The 18812-nt window shown below is 36.9% G+C and overlaps 1 protein-coding gene across 2 annotated transcripts in view; it reads right to left on the bottom strand.

The window, feature by feature from the left end:
* Positions 1–18812, bottom strand: part of cdh8 (cadherin 8) — a 120718-nt gene that overhangs the window by 43373 nt on the left and 58533 nt on the right. For both annotated transcript variants that reach the window (XM_030129423.1, XM_030129431.1), the window contains exon 4: positions 4049–4168. In XM_030129423.1, the coding sequence (XP_029985283.1) occupies positions 4049–4168 (120 nt within the window). The remainder of the gene's footprint in view (positions 1–4048; positions 4169–18812) is intronic.

Genomic DNA, 18812 nt, shown 5'->3' with positions numbered 1-18812 from the left:
AATGAATTTCATTCTGTCTATTGTTGCGTTGGGCACTGTATCGCTGATAATCAGTTGACCTACTGAAACCAGGACACACGAAAAAGACCGTGCATTGTATTTGTGTTGATGTAGCGCAGTGATAGAGGTACACCTTTGTCCTCAGCCATCTGCGGACGAGGCCTGTGAAAGACTCGGCGAGTAGCGGTCTTATTTAGCTCACAATGAAGACCATTATACAGATTGCAATCACCTGTGTGTAATATTGTGTGTATATATATAAATGCTTTCCATTTGTGATGTCATTAAATTATGTCTGACGAAGCCTGACGAAGATCTGTGTGGTCATAATGTTCCTTTATTACATTTATTTAGAGCCCGAATCTAATGTCTCTTCCACTCAGTGCATCATGCTGACTATTTTATATGATTTTTTTTTTTTTTTTTGGTAATTTAAACAACATGCCCGCATTATTCCATGTTTTAATTAAAGCTACGAGCTCTTTCGGTGTAGTCACAGTTCCTTGCGTAATATACATTTTGCCCCAGCGAACTGTTTATGTTGGTAAACATAAGCGAGCATCTGTAGAAGGAAGAGGGAGCAGGCCTCGGAGCTTGAGTTTGCAGCAGCCTCATGCAGCAATAATCTACAAGCATTTCAAGAAACAGATGGACTGAGCTACCTGCAGTCCTGTTCGAAAATTCTAAAACCACACTGTCAGCTCTCTTTAAATGTGCGTTTGGTAATGATCCTCATGGGCTTGCTGAAAAGAGACGAGGTATATGCGGCAATAACAGACGTGGTCATTAGCAAATGCTTTTTAAGATTAAGCTTTCTTTTTTTTTTTTAATAAGTCTTTTTGTGTAATACTGGGGAATTATCTATTAATGCATACAGCAGAACAGAGATGAACTGGCTTGAACCAGCAGGTGGGGAAGCTGTTGCATCCAACCTGTGCAACCTTTAGCATCTGCGGACAGTGTTATTTGGAGTCAGTCTCTTTCATTGAAATTGAAACAATATTGGCATCACTTTAAAAAATTAACTTAAAACTATGACGATGAATATTACTGTCACTTTCACTTCAGTGCTAACTTTTGCAAAGATAATCAGTTTTAGCTGTCCTCAGTTTGTACTTTTATGAAACTGGGTTCATTTTGGTATCTGACACTTTTCCAGCTTTTTAGACCCAACAATAAAAGAGAAATTTAGACACATTTCCCTCCAGGATGTACCTAATGATGACCTCAGATAAATGCAAAAAAATTATACTCTTGCTCTGAGCCATCCCAAAATTAATAGATTTTTAATAAAATATTGGGGCCAAAAATAGGATAAAAATTTGGACAGGGAAAACTACCTAGGTGTCAGTGCATTTGATCTGGAAAACAGGACTGGAAATAGTCTTGTATACTACTATAAATAAAGACAGTGTTAAATTTGATGATCCTAGTGGTTTTTCTCATCCAGACCTGTGGGTTTTTCATGGATCTCAGTCTCATTCCAGGTTTTATGTGGAACCCATCATGTCCACTCACGTTACATGTGGAACCTGAACATTTAGACACAAATAAATTGTGAGTGATTTTGCTACAGTGGTCATTTTTGTGAAACACTCCTCCTTGCGTAATTAGTTCGATTCCCAAAATGCACCTGTGAGAGAATAAAAAGATATTCGAAAAAATAGTAGCATGTAATTTTCATGTCCTTTTTACCGTGTTACATGCAGATTTTTGTATAAAAAATAATATAAAAATGTGTTTTATCTGAAAAGTATTTTCTCTTTTATCTCAGTAAATATTGATTTTTAAAACAGACCCAAAGTGCTTCCAAACTTGCTTCATAACATTAGTCTATATCTGGTTTGAATTTTTAGCCCCCATGTCCTGTTTTAGGGACCAGTTTCATAGACGCACCCACAGCTTTTCTCTAAACAGCAAAACTGAAGTGTTCAATTTTCTTTCTGCTCCTTGTGTTTATTTAAATTACGGTAAACTGTTCATTCCATTGTTATTTTTTCCTCTTTTTTTCATTCATCTTGGGTTTTTTTTCATTTCCTTTTGCAAATTACTTTCCTAAGAATGACTCTGCCATAATATTGATATTACGATTTGCCGTGTGCTGCACAGTACCTGCGTTTTCTCCCTCTTACATAAACTCAGGTTTACTTCAGTCTATTCAGTCTTCTGACACACCGTTTTCTCAAAGGTCTTGAAGTCAAAAATGTGTTAGGCATTTAGAAAAAAAGTATAATAAAATATGACTACAAAATCTTAATACTTCTGGAATTTGATATGCTTCTCAGTTGTTCTAATATAGCTATTGGCCCCTTTTCAGTACAATTCCGTATCTTACCTTTGACCGAGTAGAAACTACTTTGTTCAATATTTTAAGGTAGTGAATGTTGTAAAGTTGGTTAGTGCCTGTTAAAATCTGTATTGCTGCTCTGATAATATTACTGTAACAAAATTCTTCTTATTCAAAGACAAGGCTTGCTTTAAAAAAGAAAGAAAAAAAAAAGAAACTAATCTCAGAAAAGACAGATTTGCATAATGCGTTTTCACTGTGTGGTGCTTGCATTCAGAGTGAAGGTCAGCGTTCATGTTTCAGTGGTCTGATACACAGATTGCTGTGGTTTACACAGACTCTTGACACTTCATATTTCCATCTCCACTTTGCAGAGTGGGTTAGAGTTCTCTTGAGTACTGTTGCACCTGCCTAGACCCTCGGTCAAACAGCGATAGCCCACTACTTGACCTAAGGTGACTTTGTAAGCTCATTTATCTATGTCTGAGTCTGCGATGAAGGAGGACAATGTTTAAATACTAAAAGGTTTAGACCTGATGTGCCTGGCCTTGAAGAACAGGACTATTGAATTAATCCTTAGATATAATCACTGTCCCATTGTAAAACCCATTTCTTTCTTTTCTGTCCATTATGGGTGTGGTCTTCAGTTATTACCCTTTATTTCCCTTTATCCTAACTTTGATTCAGTTTGTTTGTATGTTTTCTAGCAGCAAAACTATTGGTTGAATTCATACCAAATTGGGTTTATAGATTGCCAGTGACCCAGAATAGATCTGATTACAGTTTAGGAAACTTAGGTAAAAGCAAAAAAATTGTATGAATTTTTAAAATCTTTTTTTCCCCCATTTATTTATAATGGGCAAAATTTCACTTGTTCGTAGCAGCAAAACTATTGGTTGAATTCATACCAAATTGGCTTTATAGATTGCCATTGACCCAGAAGAAATATATTTTAATTTTGGGAAAGGTAGGTCAAAGTTCAAATTTTTTAATGAATTTTTTAAAATCTTTTTTTGTTTTCTTCATATACTTATAATGAGCGAAATGTCACACGTCTGTAGCAAAACTATTGGTTGAATTCATAGCAAATTGGGTTTATAGATTGCCAGTGACCAGAATAGATGGGGTTACATTCTTGGAAAAGTAATTCAAAGTTCAAATTTTTTATGAATTTTTAAACCTTTTTTTTTTCCCCATTTACTTACAATGGGCAAAATTTCACATCTCTAAAACATCAATTTTGTCTCAATTTACTTTGAACTTGGCACATATATAGAGGCAATTGATATGCTGACATCAGCACATGTATAGACATGATGACATCAGCTGGATCAATGCCAAAATAAGCTACAATATGTGCGAGGGGCGGAGTTTGTTGTGCCTGGCACCACTTGTTATATTTTTTAATACATTATGGTCCTCCTTCATTTACACACTGTATTACTGGCACCATTTTTTATCTCAGCGATGTCTTCATCAGGCTTTGTCAAGTAAACAATTGAATAACAGCTCAGAGCTTTGCCAGTTAGCCACAACATCTGTGGTGTCCTCTTTCCTTTTTACTGACAGGCTACTACCGCTCTGCATTACTGTGTACGAGCGCTTTAGGTGACTGTGTGTAAAACATGCTCCAAAATGGCCTCCAGTGCATTCTCCTGTGCCTTCTAATTCAGTTGTAGGTGTAAGAAAACAATTCTCACACAGTTTGTGCCTAGAGAACTAATGTTAAGGTTGAAATTGGAGGTAGAAGACAGTGCTTACCTGAGTTTGGGTCTACTGAGAAGTACGGTTGTCCCTCCAGTATGCTGTAGACCAGTTTAGCACTATTCCCATACCCTGCGTCATCAGCATCTGTCGCTGTTACCTGTGTTACTGGGGTACCTGTGGAGCAGAGAGAAAGAGTTATGAACTGTCAGACTGAGGGCATTGATCTCTGCATGTCTGTGTGCTGGAGTAAGTGAGTACTGAGCTAAACTAGATGAGACACCCCAGATATATGTGGAGCTGATCTGTGCACAAGTATCCACTCTAAAATCTAATGTTTGTTCCTGTGTGAACAAAAAACTACATATGTGAATAAGCAAGTGCATCCTCAGATAAACTGTATCTTCCAGTATGTGTTTTTTCCTTCTACTTCACTTCCTCAAATCAATTATCCTTGAAGTCAGTTATCATACAGGCACAGTTCCTGTTGATGAAAGCGAACCATTCATGCCAGTGTTCATTACTACTTTAGCTTCTCGTGATGCTCGCCACTGAGAGACGTCTTAGCTGGTATACAAATCAACATGACAGTTATAAATGCTTCACATATTTATCTTAACAAAGCTGAACCCATGACAACAAATGCATGCTCGTCACCGCTACGTGCCTTAACCCTATATCGGCCAAGTGACTATTTTTGGTCATTTCTGCATACATTACAAGACAGTGACAGGTGAGGACAGTGAGTCAACAATCTCAGGTCCAATGTGGTCTACAGGGTCTGTAAGGTCCACCTCTGCATGAACAGTGAGTGTACCTGCTTTGTTAGGTACCATGAAGTCATGGTATGTAGAAACCAATAATGTAATAACAACTGATGACGTAATAACAGCTGTTAATAATAAATTTAATAATAAATAAATTAATAAATTAATAAATTTGCCATTTTTAAAATGTAATAGGCCAATAACGTAATGTCTTGCCAATAACGTAATAAAAGTCCTGAACCGATAACATAATAGCTTTTGGCCAAGAACGTTATAACTTACTACATTATTGGCTCAGTTATTACATTTGCAAAGAATTTTTTTTTTTTTTTTTAACCAGGAAAATATCATAATAACCAGCCAATAAGTTATAATGTTATTGGACAAAAGTTATTACGTTATTGGTTCAGGACTTTTATTTCGCTGTTGGCCAGATATTACGTTTGTGGTTTACTACATTTTAAAAATGGCAAATTTAAATGGTAAATGGACTGAACTTATATAGCACATTTTCTACACCTTCATGGTCCCCAAAGCGCTTTACAATTCCTCACATTTACCCATTCACACACACACTCATACACCAGCGGGCAGCTGCTGCCATGCAAGGCGCTGCCTGGCCCTACTGGGAGCAATTTAGGGGTCAGTGTCTTGCCCAAGGACCCTTTGGTCATTGGACGACCTGCTCTACCAACTGAGCCACAGCCGCCCATTTTTATTACAGTATTGGCCATTATTACGTTATTGGCTGTTATTACATTATTGGCTTCTACATGGTACTAATGTAAGGAATGATGTTCAAAGGGATCATGTGGCTGTGGACAGGTGTCTGGATCAGCACTGATGTTGGTCTAATGTTAGAAAAGTCATGTTCTAACGTTCTAAAATACATGTTCTTTTCACCTTACATGTGTTTTTCTTGTATTTTATTATATTTATTTCTTGGATTTTTTTTCTACATGCGGATAAGGAACCAAATATGGTAACTTCAGTGACCTTGATTTTCTACATAACAGTATATATATATATATATATATATATATATATATATATATATATATATATATATATATTTTTTTTTTTTTTTTTTTTTTTTTTTTTTTTTAATTTCACAAAAGTAATAGTCTTGTTATTTCCTCTAATAACACACTATAGTTGAAATTTTGAATTTCAGAGTATTTCTATGAGTGCCCTATAAAGAGTTAAATAAAATACCTGCCATTAACAAACAACAGTAGCAAAGACGATGGGACATATTTAACAAGTGAAACTGGCTGTTAACACTGAATAAAATTACAGATTTACCTTTATACTTTATTTTATCAATATACAGTCAGAACATTACCAGAGTCAGTGTCTTTTTCTTTTATTTAACATTTGTTTTTGTATTTTTAACATTTCACTGTTTGTATTTATCTATATGCTGGGGTGCCACTGGCAATCCTAGGCTTCCTGAAACATAATCATTGAGGGCCCTCTGCCACAAGGAATTCACTGGTAACTATCTGTTGGAATGGGGGGGCTGATACTACTAACGAAACTGAAAGTGCGCTTCAGACATTCGGACGCTTTGCGGAACCCAACCTGGCTCCTTTGCCTCTGGTATACGTTGAAGCTGGGCCAACTCCACTGTACTTTTGGCCCCCCAGGAATTCTGGGCCCCATGAATTTGTCATGTTTACCCCCCTTGTCAGCACCCCAGTCTGTACATATGTATTGTTTAACTACACACTGGCGCTCTTCACAAATGAATCAATTTGAATTGATGTTCAGAGTGATAATATATATGTTGACAGGTGTCTGGATCAGCACTTATGTTGTAATGTTCTAAAAGTGATGCTTTATTGTTCTAAAATACATGTTGCTTTCACATTACATGTACTTATATTTACGTCTTTTAGTTTAGTTTACTTCGAAAATATGCAACAAAACAAAGTAATCCTACTTACTCTTTACAAATGAAATAGATTATAAGAAAGCCAAATAAACAAACAAAAAACAAAAACCTGCACACATACATGAAAACAAAGTATGACTTTATTTGCACATTTGAAAAGGAGTGGGAGGAAGTATAACTTATTTAATCCCACCCCTTCTCAACAAAATGGTCTATCGTTTAGTTTCCTATCAGCATAATATATGAAAAATCAAGTCCCTTGGATCCATTAACCTCATTTATCATCTTCACATACACATACATACATACATACGTACATACATACATACATACATATATACATACACACCTACACTGACATACCAGAAAGAAGTTAAAAGAAGTTAAAAAATAAATAAATACATACATACATCTTTGAAAGCAACACAAAATGAATACACAATAACATAAACAATAAGACAAAGTGAACAACAACAGCAAGCAAAACATTAACCTTACACAAATCATTTCTCTTACATGTAAGGAACCAAATATGGTAACTTCACTGACTTAGATTTTCTACATAACAATAAAAAAATGTTGAAAAATTTCACAAAAGTAATAAAGTCTTGTTAGGTCCTCTAATAACACACTACAGTTGATATATTGAATTTCAGAGTATTTCTATGAGTGCCCTATAAAGGGTTAATAGCATTACCCTGAAACCACAAAGTTGTAAAAAGTCGACACGCTTTTTAGTCTAATCACTTTAAACAAACTTCATCCTTAACACAAAGGAAACACTTCCTGCCGGATTAAAAGTTTGAACGCATTAATGTAACTGTTAGGGCATGTATTTTTAAAATGCTAATGTATTATCACTATTCCTTCAACAGTAGCAATTAGCCATTACCTCCACACCAACAATACTCAGTGTAGCACAAATGAGGTTCTTAATTAAACCAGTTCTATGAGGTTTGCAGAAAATGTACGCAGGGACCTTCATCAATATACCAAGTCTGCCAAACGCTCAAGGCAAATCAGAAAATAGATTAGTGACAATTCAATCCACCATTCACTGCTCCATTATGAGGTATCTGAAAAAATGCACCGAAAAACGGAATATAAAGAGACTATTAACGCAATTAAACTCATCCATTTTAATTCACAGTGACCTAGCTCCTCATCAGTCTCAGTGTGAGGGAGTGAAAAAGACAGAGCGTCAGAGGGAGAGAGATAGCGAAGGGGAGAAAAGAGGCTGACGTGCTGACAGTGAGCGCCACGCTGGCAGGAAGCTACAGATGGTATGGTAATTGTTTCTGTGAAAGATGTTTAGAGGTGTTCTGACAACAAAGGGAGATGTCCCTCGCCACAGACGGCACAGGTCCTGCCACAGGCGCCCAAGTCTGTCCACTGCAGATGAAAAGGCTTGTAGTGAAGACCTGTGCCAAGGAAGACTTTTGGCTTCAACATTGTGATCCAGTGGCAACAGTTATGAATTAAAACATGAACATAAAAAAAAAAAAAAATGTCCTGCCAGATGTGAGGGAAACAAAGTCCCGGAAAAGTTTATAATCTGCAAATCAGACATCTGTATTCTGTTGGCGCTCTGCATTTTGCTGGCACTACAAGCACCGGAACAAACCTCAAATGACCAAAACTGTCCAAATATCTGTTACAGGAAGTTACTAAAGGAAGTATACTATGAATCTGAATTAACCCATTAGAAGACAGAAGAGAAAATTAACCCATAAAGTTCCCAAATGATTTTTTCTCTCTCTTTAACCTTTCCTAAGTGATTTGTCACCATTTATTATAATATTAAGCTCTATATTTTGCATTTTTCCGGTGAAAATCAGGTATTTTTCTGTATTTAATTTTCTATATTTGATTTAGATATTCATGAAAACACAGAGTTGATTCAAACGTTTTAACAAAACTGAGGAAAAAGTGAGTTTTGTGGCAAATCTATCAACTGAACATAAACCAAGTGTGTCCATCCACTGTCTATATATAACTTTTCTTAAGTGACTTTTCACAGTTTATTATGACATAATCCTCTGTATTTTGTGTTTTTCCAGTGAAAATCGGGGATTTTCCTATATTTGATTTAGATATTCGTGAAAACACAGATTTAATTCAAAAGTTGTAAGAAAACAGGAAAAAAAAAAGAGGAAAAATGGAGTTTTAAGGCAAATCTATCATTAACTGGACATAAGCCAAGTGTGTCCATCCACTGTTTATATCTAACTTTTCTTCAGTAATTTTTCACAATTTAGTATGACATAATCTTCTGTATTTTGTGTTTTTTTCAGTGAATATGAGGTATGTACCTATATTTAATTCATTGAGCATTTAGATGTTCATAAAAGCTCAGATTAAAGTTGAGGGTTATTATATCAAAAACAGAGAAAACTGAAGAAAAAGGGTTCAACAGTGTAGGCTACTAATATGAGAAAGTATCAGGCAATTTGCTTTGCAAAACAAATGATAAACAGCTGACCAGAACGACATAGCCATAAAATTAAGTGCGTGTTTGCACAGTTTTAATGTAAATGTAATTTGTATCTTTATAGTAAATTCAACAGTACAATTCTGCCCATTCATTTCCTGAAATGTTAGGGGAAGTTTAGTTTCCCTTGCTGTCTCAGTTACAGATAGTTACAGATTAACCCATAAAGACCCAGAGCTCCTTTTGTGGCAGTTTTCAAATTAATTTTTCTCTATTTTTAACCTTTCTTAACTGATTTATCACCATTTATTCTAATATTATGTTCTGTATTTTGCATTTTTAAGTATAAATCAAGTATTTTCCAGATTTATTTCACTGATTATGTAGATGTTCATAAATGCTCAGATTTCAGTTGAGGGTTATTATATCAAAAACAGAGAAAACATGTGTTTTTTAGTAAAATAGATCACTAACTGAAAATAAACCCAGTGTCTCCATCCACTGTCATTGATCCAGCTCCATGGGTTTTACTGGTGAATCAATGTTGTAGAAGATGTTTCCATGGTAACTACGGAGCCTCTGGACGTCCAAACAGGTCATATCTGATGGCCATGAAAAGATGACAAACTGCATTTTACACCAATTATTTACATGTATTGATAGGATTGATAGGGGGTTATTTAACATTTTAGATCAGTAGATGCTTTTGGTCGATGGGGGATGTTTGGATTTTTATGGTTAATGTCACTAAGTATATGTCATATTGGCTACACAGGTTATTCTTCTTTTCCAGTTTCCAGAGGGATGACACAGCCTTGTACAAGTAGTATTGTAGAAATATTGCAATCAAAGGCAGCTGTGCATTAAATGTATTTCATCACCTTAAACAACACGACCCTATGTAGTGTGCTAATCTGTAAAATGCCATAAAAACCAAACTTTATTTCTACACAGATTTGTTTTTATTTTAGGAGCAGCTTACTTTACTTGTATAATTTACATCCAGATCTATGCTGTGCATGCCATTTATTCATACATTTATGATCATTATTCTATAAAAATAGTAGTTGTAAATGGTTTTATTTGAAGATATAAAATAAGTTATGTTTTGGTGTGTCAAATAAGGACTGAGACTTATTAAAGCAGTTCATGAAAACTACTTAATTACATTTCAGCATGCTGTAATTTAAGTGCTCTGACAGGAAACACAAATTCGACATCATCTCTTGACCCTGTTTGCAGGCTGTAGAAAATCAATCCTGTCATGGGAGGTTTCAGCAGATCATTTTTTCAGACAGGCAGTAGGGGTTAAAGATGTGATTGACAGCTGTAATTACCGATCACCGTTAAGATTCTGTCAGACGTGATTCGACTGCATTACTCTGAGTCTCCACACTGAACCTTTGATGCTATGAAAGGGCTTTCACTTCTTCACAGCTGCATGGAAATCTATCTCTTATTTAGTCTTTTGATTTGGACCAATACAAGAGATTTGTAGAAGGATTGCATTTTCAGATTGTGACATTATTTTCTCCTGAGTTGAACCTCAGGAGCTTCACTGTTTTTCTTTTTTTTGTGTGTGTGTTATATCAGATATTACTATTTGTCAAGATACGCATCTCAAGACCTGAGTTATAGTCATAAAGTATGATGCTTACCATATCATTTTATATCATTTTATCCACATTTTTTTTTGCATTTATGTCCCTCTTTATGCTATCAGCTACACACGTCAATGGTTGATTAATAGTCACTGCTGCCTCTATGGTCTTGTAGCAGCAAAACACAGCAAAGGCCACCTTTAGACTCAAAGTGGAGAAGCAGTTTTACACTTGCAACCCAATTATTTCACAGTGAGAGAGCTTCAAGTGGTCCTCTGAGACAGAGGTGTTCTAGTAATTCATAGTCTTATGATGACCCACACTGTTGTGTTGCCAAAGCTTACCTTGTAAATTCCATACTGCTTTCTACAACCTGTGCCTTTTGCAGTGTGTAGATCAGATCAGATCAATAAATATGTTTCCTTTCTGTATTTCTTCTCAATGTGATAGTGTAATCATAAAAAAAAAAAAAAAAAAAAAAAAAAAGATGAAGAAACTATAATGTTAACTGGATGACAGCTGCTCAAATTGTCCCGTAACGGCCACTTATATTACATACTCTCATTTTGCATTAAATTAAGAGTATCATACTTCCACAGTTATTGAGCTGGAAATGCGCTGCTGAGAATCTCACATTACTCGAAATCAACACATCATACACTGCAGGATATCACCTGTCTGTTGAATACTCTCTTTGGTTAAAAAGCTCACATTATGTATATACTTCGCACTAGCTTGTAAGTAAAAGAAATATCAAACAAATGAGTTGACAGAATGTAAAGAAGCATAATTATATACGTCATATCCCACCACAGTTGTGTGCAATAATACAAATCAGTGCACTCATGCAGTACTGCCGGGAAGCAAATTATATCCTGTGTGCCATAGGTGTTTGCCAATTGTCAGATGAATAAAATGAAAGACAGCTAAGGAAATTGCACCTCCTTTTTTCAGAGATACAGAGTCTTATCTCCCTTAAAGTTAAATTACTACTACTACAGAGGGAGAAGGCAGCCATCTACACATCCCTAATTATGAAAAGTACTGTCGTACTTCTAAAAGGTGTCTGACTATTGCAAACAGGCTTTATAAATTCAGTTACGCTATGGATTGAAGTAGGGGAAGTAGAGGGTAGGGAAAAAATCTTCATAAAAACAGTGGAACCGCTGAAGCATGAAATAGCTCCCTCTTTCTTTCCCTCCCACAGGGGTAAAATGCTCCTCACCACCCCTGATAAAAAAAAATGAGGGATTAGGAAAGCCAGTGTTTTGGTCCTGTTTCAAATCAGTGCAGATTAGCTCGTCCTTCCCCTTGATAATGCACAGAAATTTCAGGGACACTGCAGAAATGGATGCAGCTGTAGGCCAGAGAATGGGCACAGAAACTCAATTGTAGGAGGTATATTGTCTCTGGCTTTTATTTGAAGCCTGTAGCATTGTGGTGATTACAATAATAGCAACACAACACCTATAAACTTCCAGGGATGAAAAACTGAATGGTAGCTAAAAACAAAAGCCATGCATGGAGGAATTAGGAGTGTAAAAAAACCTACGATGGTTTTCTCAAATGCAACTGACGGTGACGATTTACCCCTGAAATTTCCCACATTAGCATTCATTCTAGTCAAACTGAAATCTGTTGGGAATATAGAAATACAAAACATTCTATTTCCTGTCCAATTGTATGCATCTTTCTTTTTCCCTTCACCTAGCAAATGCTGAGACATGAGACATTGTACATAACATTTTCCTGGGAAAGCAAATCTCTCTGTTGGTTTGTGCACTTGCCCATGGGCTGACACGCATTAAGCATGTATAAAAATACGGCCTGCATTTATGTTTGTTTTCCCACGCTAAGTGTAATCACATTAATCACATCCTGATGTTCACAGGATTTAATACCACACCAATAATTTGAACACAAATCATTTTCAAGGATGTCATTACTGTATATTAGGCATTAAGATCAAATTTACAGCTATTCTTTTTTTGTTTTAAAGGCTTGTGGCTTTCAAAGGGGGCTTTCAGAATAAACACGTGTGGGTCTAGCTTTTCTTTTATCAACCGACAGAAATAATAGGGCTCACACTTCCTATTTACTCTGTACACTGGCTCAGTGATAGCAAATCAATAGGAATCTTCGTTGAACCAGAGAGGGGATAAATTGGGGGATGCAGCCCGATGTGACACACAATGGCTGTGGAAGGACATTGCAGCTTATTTCTGTTCCACATTATCCTCCAACACAGCTTCATCTGTATAGCCTGCTTATTTCCTTAGAAATATTGCAAGGATAATCAAACAGTGGAAGGTCATAAAGATGGAGCTTTGAGACATCATGCGATCCTCATTTGCAGACACTTACAGGACACTGCAGGGTTCCAGGGAGAGGAAATGAATTCCAAAATTAAACACACTACTTGTCTGGAGTTTTATCTAAAAACCGTGTTTCTTCACAGCCTGAGAATCTTTAGACTTGTCCATCATGAAAGCATCTAAACCCCAATTGACATATGGGTGCTTCTATGAAACTGGGTACATTTTGGTACCTGGCACTTTACCAGCTTTTTAGACCCAATAATAAAAGAGAAATTTAGACATATTTCCCCCCAGGATGTACCTAATGATGACCTCAGATAAATGGGAAAAAAAATTGTCCTCTTACTCTGAGCCATTCCAAAATTAGTGGATTTTTGATAAAATACTGGGGCTAAAAATAGGACCAAAATTGGGGCGTGAAAAGCTACCTAGGTGTCAGTGCATTTGATCTGGAAAACATGGACTGAAATGGTCTTATATACCACTGTAAATCAAGACACTGTGTTAAATTTGATGATCCTTGTGGTTTTTCTTATCCAGACATGTACAGGGGTTGGACAAAATAATGGAAACACCTTCACCTCAAGATGATAATGCCCCAATCCATACAGCTAGAATTGTTAAAGAATGGCATGAGGAACATTCTAATGAAGTTGAGCATCTCGTATGGCCGGCACAGTCCCCAGACCTCAACATTATTGAGCATTTATGGTCAGTTTTAGAGATTCAAGTAAGACGTCGATTTCCACCGCCATCGTCTCTAAAAGAGTTGGAGGGTATTCTAACTGAAGAATGGCTTAAAATTCCTTTGGAAACAATTCACAAGTTGTATGAATCAATACCTCGGAGAATTGAGGCTGTAATTGGCGCAAAAGGCGGACCTACACCATATTAAATTATATTTTGTTGATTTTTTAAGGTGTTTCCATTATTTTGTCCAACCCCTGTATGTTTACCATGAATCAGCAGTCTCATTCCAGGTTTTGTATGTAACCCATCGTGTCCACTCATGTTACATGCAGAACCTGCCCAGTTAAACGCATATAAATCGCAAATGTTTTTTCCAACATTGTTGTGAAACATTCTGACTTGCCTAATTAGCTCAATTCACAAAATGTACCTGTGAGAGAATAAAAAAATATTCAAAAAAAAATAGTAGCGCATAATTTTTGTGTCCTTTTGACTGTGTTACATGCAGATTTTTGTATTAAATATAATGTAAAATAATATAAAAATGTGTTTTATCTGAAAAAATAGTTTCTCTTTTATCTCAGTAAGTATTTATTTTTAAAATAGACCCAAAGTGCTTCCAAACTTGCTTCATAACATTAGTCTACATTTGGTTTGAATTTTTAGCCCCCATGTCCTGTTTCAGAGATGCACTCATAGAAAAATGCACAAGGATGATTGGCTAAAAATGTTAAACACTGAGAAAGAAAGTTAAGCTATTTGCATCATAATTCTTTCAGATCATAAAGTCAAAGTGAAAACTATTCCATTTTTTTGCCTGGATGTTTATATGAAGCTGAAACAAAGATATCCCACAAACAAAACTCTACAATTCACAATTCCCAAAACATGCTTTGTATTTCATTTATATATGCATAAAGTTCTATTTTCCAGTTGATCTAACAAGTACATGAACACTTTTTTCCCGCCTATTGCCCAGAATTCACCCTCAGCATGCTCACTACAACCTCACAAAACCGCACCACAGGGAAGTAGTTTCAGCTCGAGTACCATCATACCTATAATCACTCAAAAGAATGTGCCATTACAGTTCATTTACTATTGCAAGATATGCTGGAGTTCTCCTCCATATCCCTCTATCCAACAAGCATGGCAGCTGTGTAACATCTCAGCTCTGCTCAGTTTGGACCAGCTCAGAAGCGTGAAGGCTAGAAGACTGGGTGCATTCATATGTATGCAGGCACTGAGCCATAGAGAAGGGATATCACTGAGGCATGGGGAGAGCTGTGGGCTGCATGAGGCGTGGGGCTAACAGTGCCCTGCTGTGAGTCCTACCCGGGTAAAACAATACTGTTTATGTCTGACTGGCTTTACACTGCAGGGGTCGAAAAAGAAAGGGAGAAACTCGGGGATAAATGGACAGGCGGGCAGAAGTGTGCACTACAGCACAGAGCCCTTGTGGATTATTGCTGCAGGATGGTATGCAGAAAAGATATTATACACATGAAAGCTTCCAACAAAGAAAGAAAACAAGAAACAGTGACAAATAGGATTTCCAGGTAACACAAACAATCTTTTGGCAGCCTCACTGATGCTGCTAAAAAACCAAATGTAGTAAACATTACTATTGTCTGGCTTACTAAAGGTTTCCATCAGCTGCCAGTTAAAATTTGACAACTAGCAAGTGGAATGTAGCTATAATAACATTAGCTATTTTAATAAATCAGCCTGGATGCAAAACATGGATATTTTATTAGACCTGGTTACTGGACCCCAAATATGGCAGCCGTTCAACCCCATGAAAGCTGCTCACTGTCACATATAGCGCCAAAAAATTCTCAGGCTTCCATATTTGTTAAAAAAAAAAAAAAAAAAATCACCCAGATGTAGGCTCAATAAAGACTTCCACTGGCCAAGCCGGCTGACATCCGGTTGGCACCTCACATATGAATGGGAAAGAAAATAAATAAAAAAAATCCTCACACAGCTCCTTTAGACTTTGCAGGAAAGGAAATCGAATTTTAGTAAAATTAAAAGTAAAATGGTGATGATTTGGATGAGTTGGGGTGTTCAGCAGATGTATTTGCCACTTGTCGTTCCTTTTCTGGCTATCGTACCAAATTTGTTTCACAACCACAGCTCTGTTCCTGATGGCTTGATGCAATACTACTACTTTTTAAGCAGCCAAAATACTTCAGTCTAATCTTTCACCATATTCATATTAGTATATTAAGAAAAACAGGCTTATTTTGAATATTTTCACTACTTTTAAGACTTTCATGGTTTTTTTTTTTTTCTCACACAGTTGCATTTTGTTTTTACATGTTGCATCTATTAAACAAAACTAAATTATACTTCTTGTCTGTGGAGTTGAGAGACATTTTTCTTCCCCATTGCCAGTATGATTAAATGTGGGAAAGCACTTGGTTATTCGGAAACTGCAAACCTTCAACTTCATTACCAAAGCACCAAAAATGTCTACCAATTTTTTCCATTTAATATTTGAATATTTCCTCTATTTTCTGCTGAGACAATATTCACCCTCCATGCATTTATACTGGAAACAAATACAATGAGCCCTAACGCAGTGAAAATGTAATAGAGGCATCCTGAAGCAATGACTGTTTAAATGAGTCCAGACTTCCCTTAGCCACAGCTCGCCCTCCACCCTCCAGCTTTTCTAGGTCAGAAAGATGGCGTGCCAAAGCCTTTTTCTAAAATGGCTGGTCTGCAGGGCTGGACTGTCCCCTGATAGCGCCTTTGCGGTGACAGGAAAGTGATTATGTATTGATCATGATCACATAGACACTGGTGTAGCTCCCTCTCCTGTCTGTGGGCACAGAGGATAATAGCTCATGATCAGACAGGGAGACTGACAGCCCATCTCTCCAGGCAGTGCCGCCAGCACTATTTTTGGACAGTACCACCTATTTGATTGAAATTCATGTGCATGGTTGGGGAATAATGCACGAATTAAGAGGCGATTAACACTGCAAGGGAGGACTATTGTCAAATACAAAGTGTAGTGCTGCGCTGTAGTGTGGCAGGCCAAGGCTCTTGATAACACAGAAAACAGTTGTAACGAGGTGGAGAAAACAAGCGTGTCGAGGCATCCTTTCATCCATCCATCCATTCCCGTCCATCTATTCTCTCAGTGGAGAAGATGACACACTTGGAGCACCGCCAGTTGATTTTCCTACAGTAGTCAAAGCCAGTTTTAGATTCCTGGGCTGCAGATGGGCATTTATGGCAACACTGCAGATGGGCATTAAGGGAAACCCTTAAACAAATAAGCATGCACATAATCAACTGGCATGTGCGAACTTCATCACTTGCCAGCACAGCCTCCAACCTCCCGCCTCTTCATTTGTCACTATTTTCACCTAACACTCATGTGATCCATAGCTGCAGACGGAAACTAAAAGTGGTGGCTCTCTTCTGCTATGATGTTTCGTATAAGTATTTCAAATTATAGGGAGGCACGGTAAATAACTGACAGCCAGGAAAAACACGGTCAACCTCAGCCCATCCGTCTTCGTAACAGGACTAATGCGTACTCATGTTAAAGTGTGTGTTTCAGCAGGGATGCAGGAAGCAGCTGAGGAACTGTGTAAATGAATGAGGAACACCCTGTGGAGACTGAAAAGATCAGGATGTACGTGTTTATATCAGGCTCTAACACATTTTGCAAAACTATACTGGGCCAAATACAACATAGACTAAAGGAGGGCTTACAACAGGAAAAAAGTACGTACAAGATAAGATATGGTTGTCAGCATCCAAGAAATTGTTCCCTAGAGTCAATGATGGATAAGGGATGCTGCACTTTTGAAGAGTAAGGGGACCGTCACAGTTAAGCGCTTACATTGTCATTGTTGTAGTACAATTACTAGTCTTTTATAAGATAGCAAGGAAGCTGTCACAGAGAAACTGGGGACAGTGTTTGTGTGTGTGTGTTGGTGTGCATATAGAATACATGTGTCAACCTCATTTCAATGGAGTCCGCCACTGAGTCTGCTGCCTTGACAAGCCGTTTACAGGAACGGCAGGAACAAAATAATTAAGAGGGTCCTTTGTTCCCCACTGATGGCACTGACATATGCTGCCATTTTAAAGGGTTGTGTCATTGATTCACTTTAATTAGTTCATAGGAAATGTGTGCAACATGCAGATAGAGTTCAGGACTGGAAGTCGAGGACGGAAAATTGGGCACTTCACATGTTTAATTGTTCCCAAGGCATTTACAATGGCAAGGTAATAACAAAGAATAAGGCAAAGTATATTGTCTAATGAACAACTTTATCATGGGTAAATGAACAAAATGTTGCTTAATTTGAGAACTCTGCCACAGGGGCAAGGGTGTTTAATGTGAATTATGCTTCCTCAATGAAAATAGAAAAAAGAAAGAAAAAAAAAACCACTTTCAGCATAACTAGTGTGGAAAATGAGCTAGTGGTTAATATTTTGCCACACTACATCTGTACTAGCTCTCAAGAGTGGAAGGGAGTGGAGATCAAAGTTGTGAGTTAATACACGAAATTAATTAGTTATGTATATAATGTTGCCAAAACACTGTTAACGAGGCATGCAGCCAATACTGTTGTAGTGGAAATACTCAGTGGCCAATAGCAAGAAAATCCCAGGAAGAGAGAAGAATATTACAAAATTATGAGGCTATATTTAAACTCCAGTGGTGATTTCAGGGGAACAAATACTGTAAACTGTACACAACTGTACTACAATAAATAAAAAAACACAGAAATGCTAGACCAGAGGAAAAAAAATCTTATGAAAGTGACTTAAATGTAATTAAAACTATAAGTAAGACATAAAAAAAGAACTAAACTTAAGTATCTTTAGTAACTAAAAGGATCCTTCTAACTAATTCTTATATTGTTACAAGAGACCGCCGCTCCTTTTTATTCATCTGCTATTTTATGGGTTTGACCTTGTATCGTGTCCTACCTGTCCATCAGGTTCTGTTAAACTCACTGCAGAACTTACCTAGGCAACCAGGTAGACAACCCGAACAAAAGTTGTTTTTAGCATGAACACTTACATTCTTTCAGTGTGTTTTGTATTCCTGGGGCAAAAAAAAGAAGCACAGAGGATGATGT

This window comes from Sphaeramia orbicularis, chromosome 3 (genome assembly GCF_902148855.1).
Source record: "Sphaeramia orbicularis chromosome 3, fSphaOr1.1, whole genome shotgun sequence".
NCBI classification, from domain to species: domain Eukaryota; kingdom Metazoa; phylum Chordata; class Actinopteri; order Kurtiformes; family Apogonidae; genus Sphaeramia; species Sphaeramia orbicularis.
The sequence above is the reverse complement of the archived record's forward strand: the minus strand, read 5'-3'. Positions and strand labels throughout refer to the sequence as shown.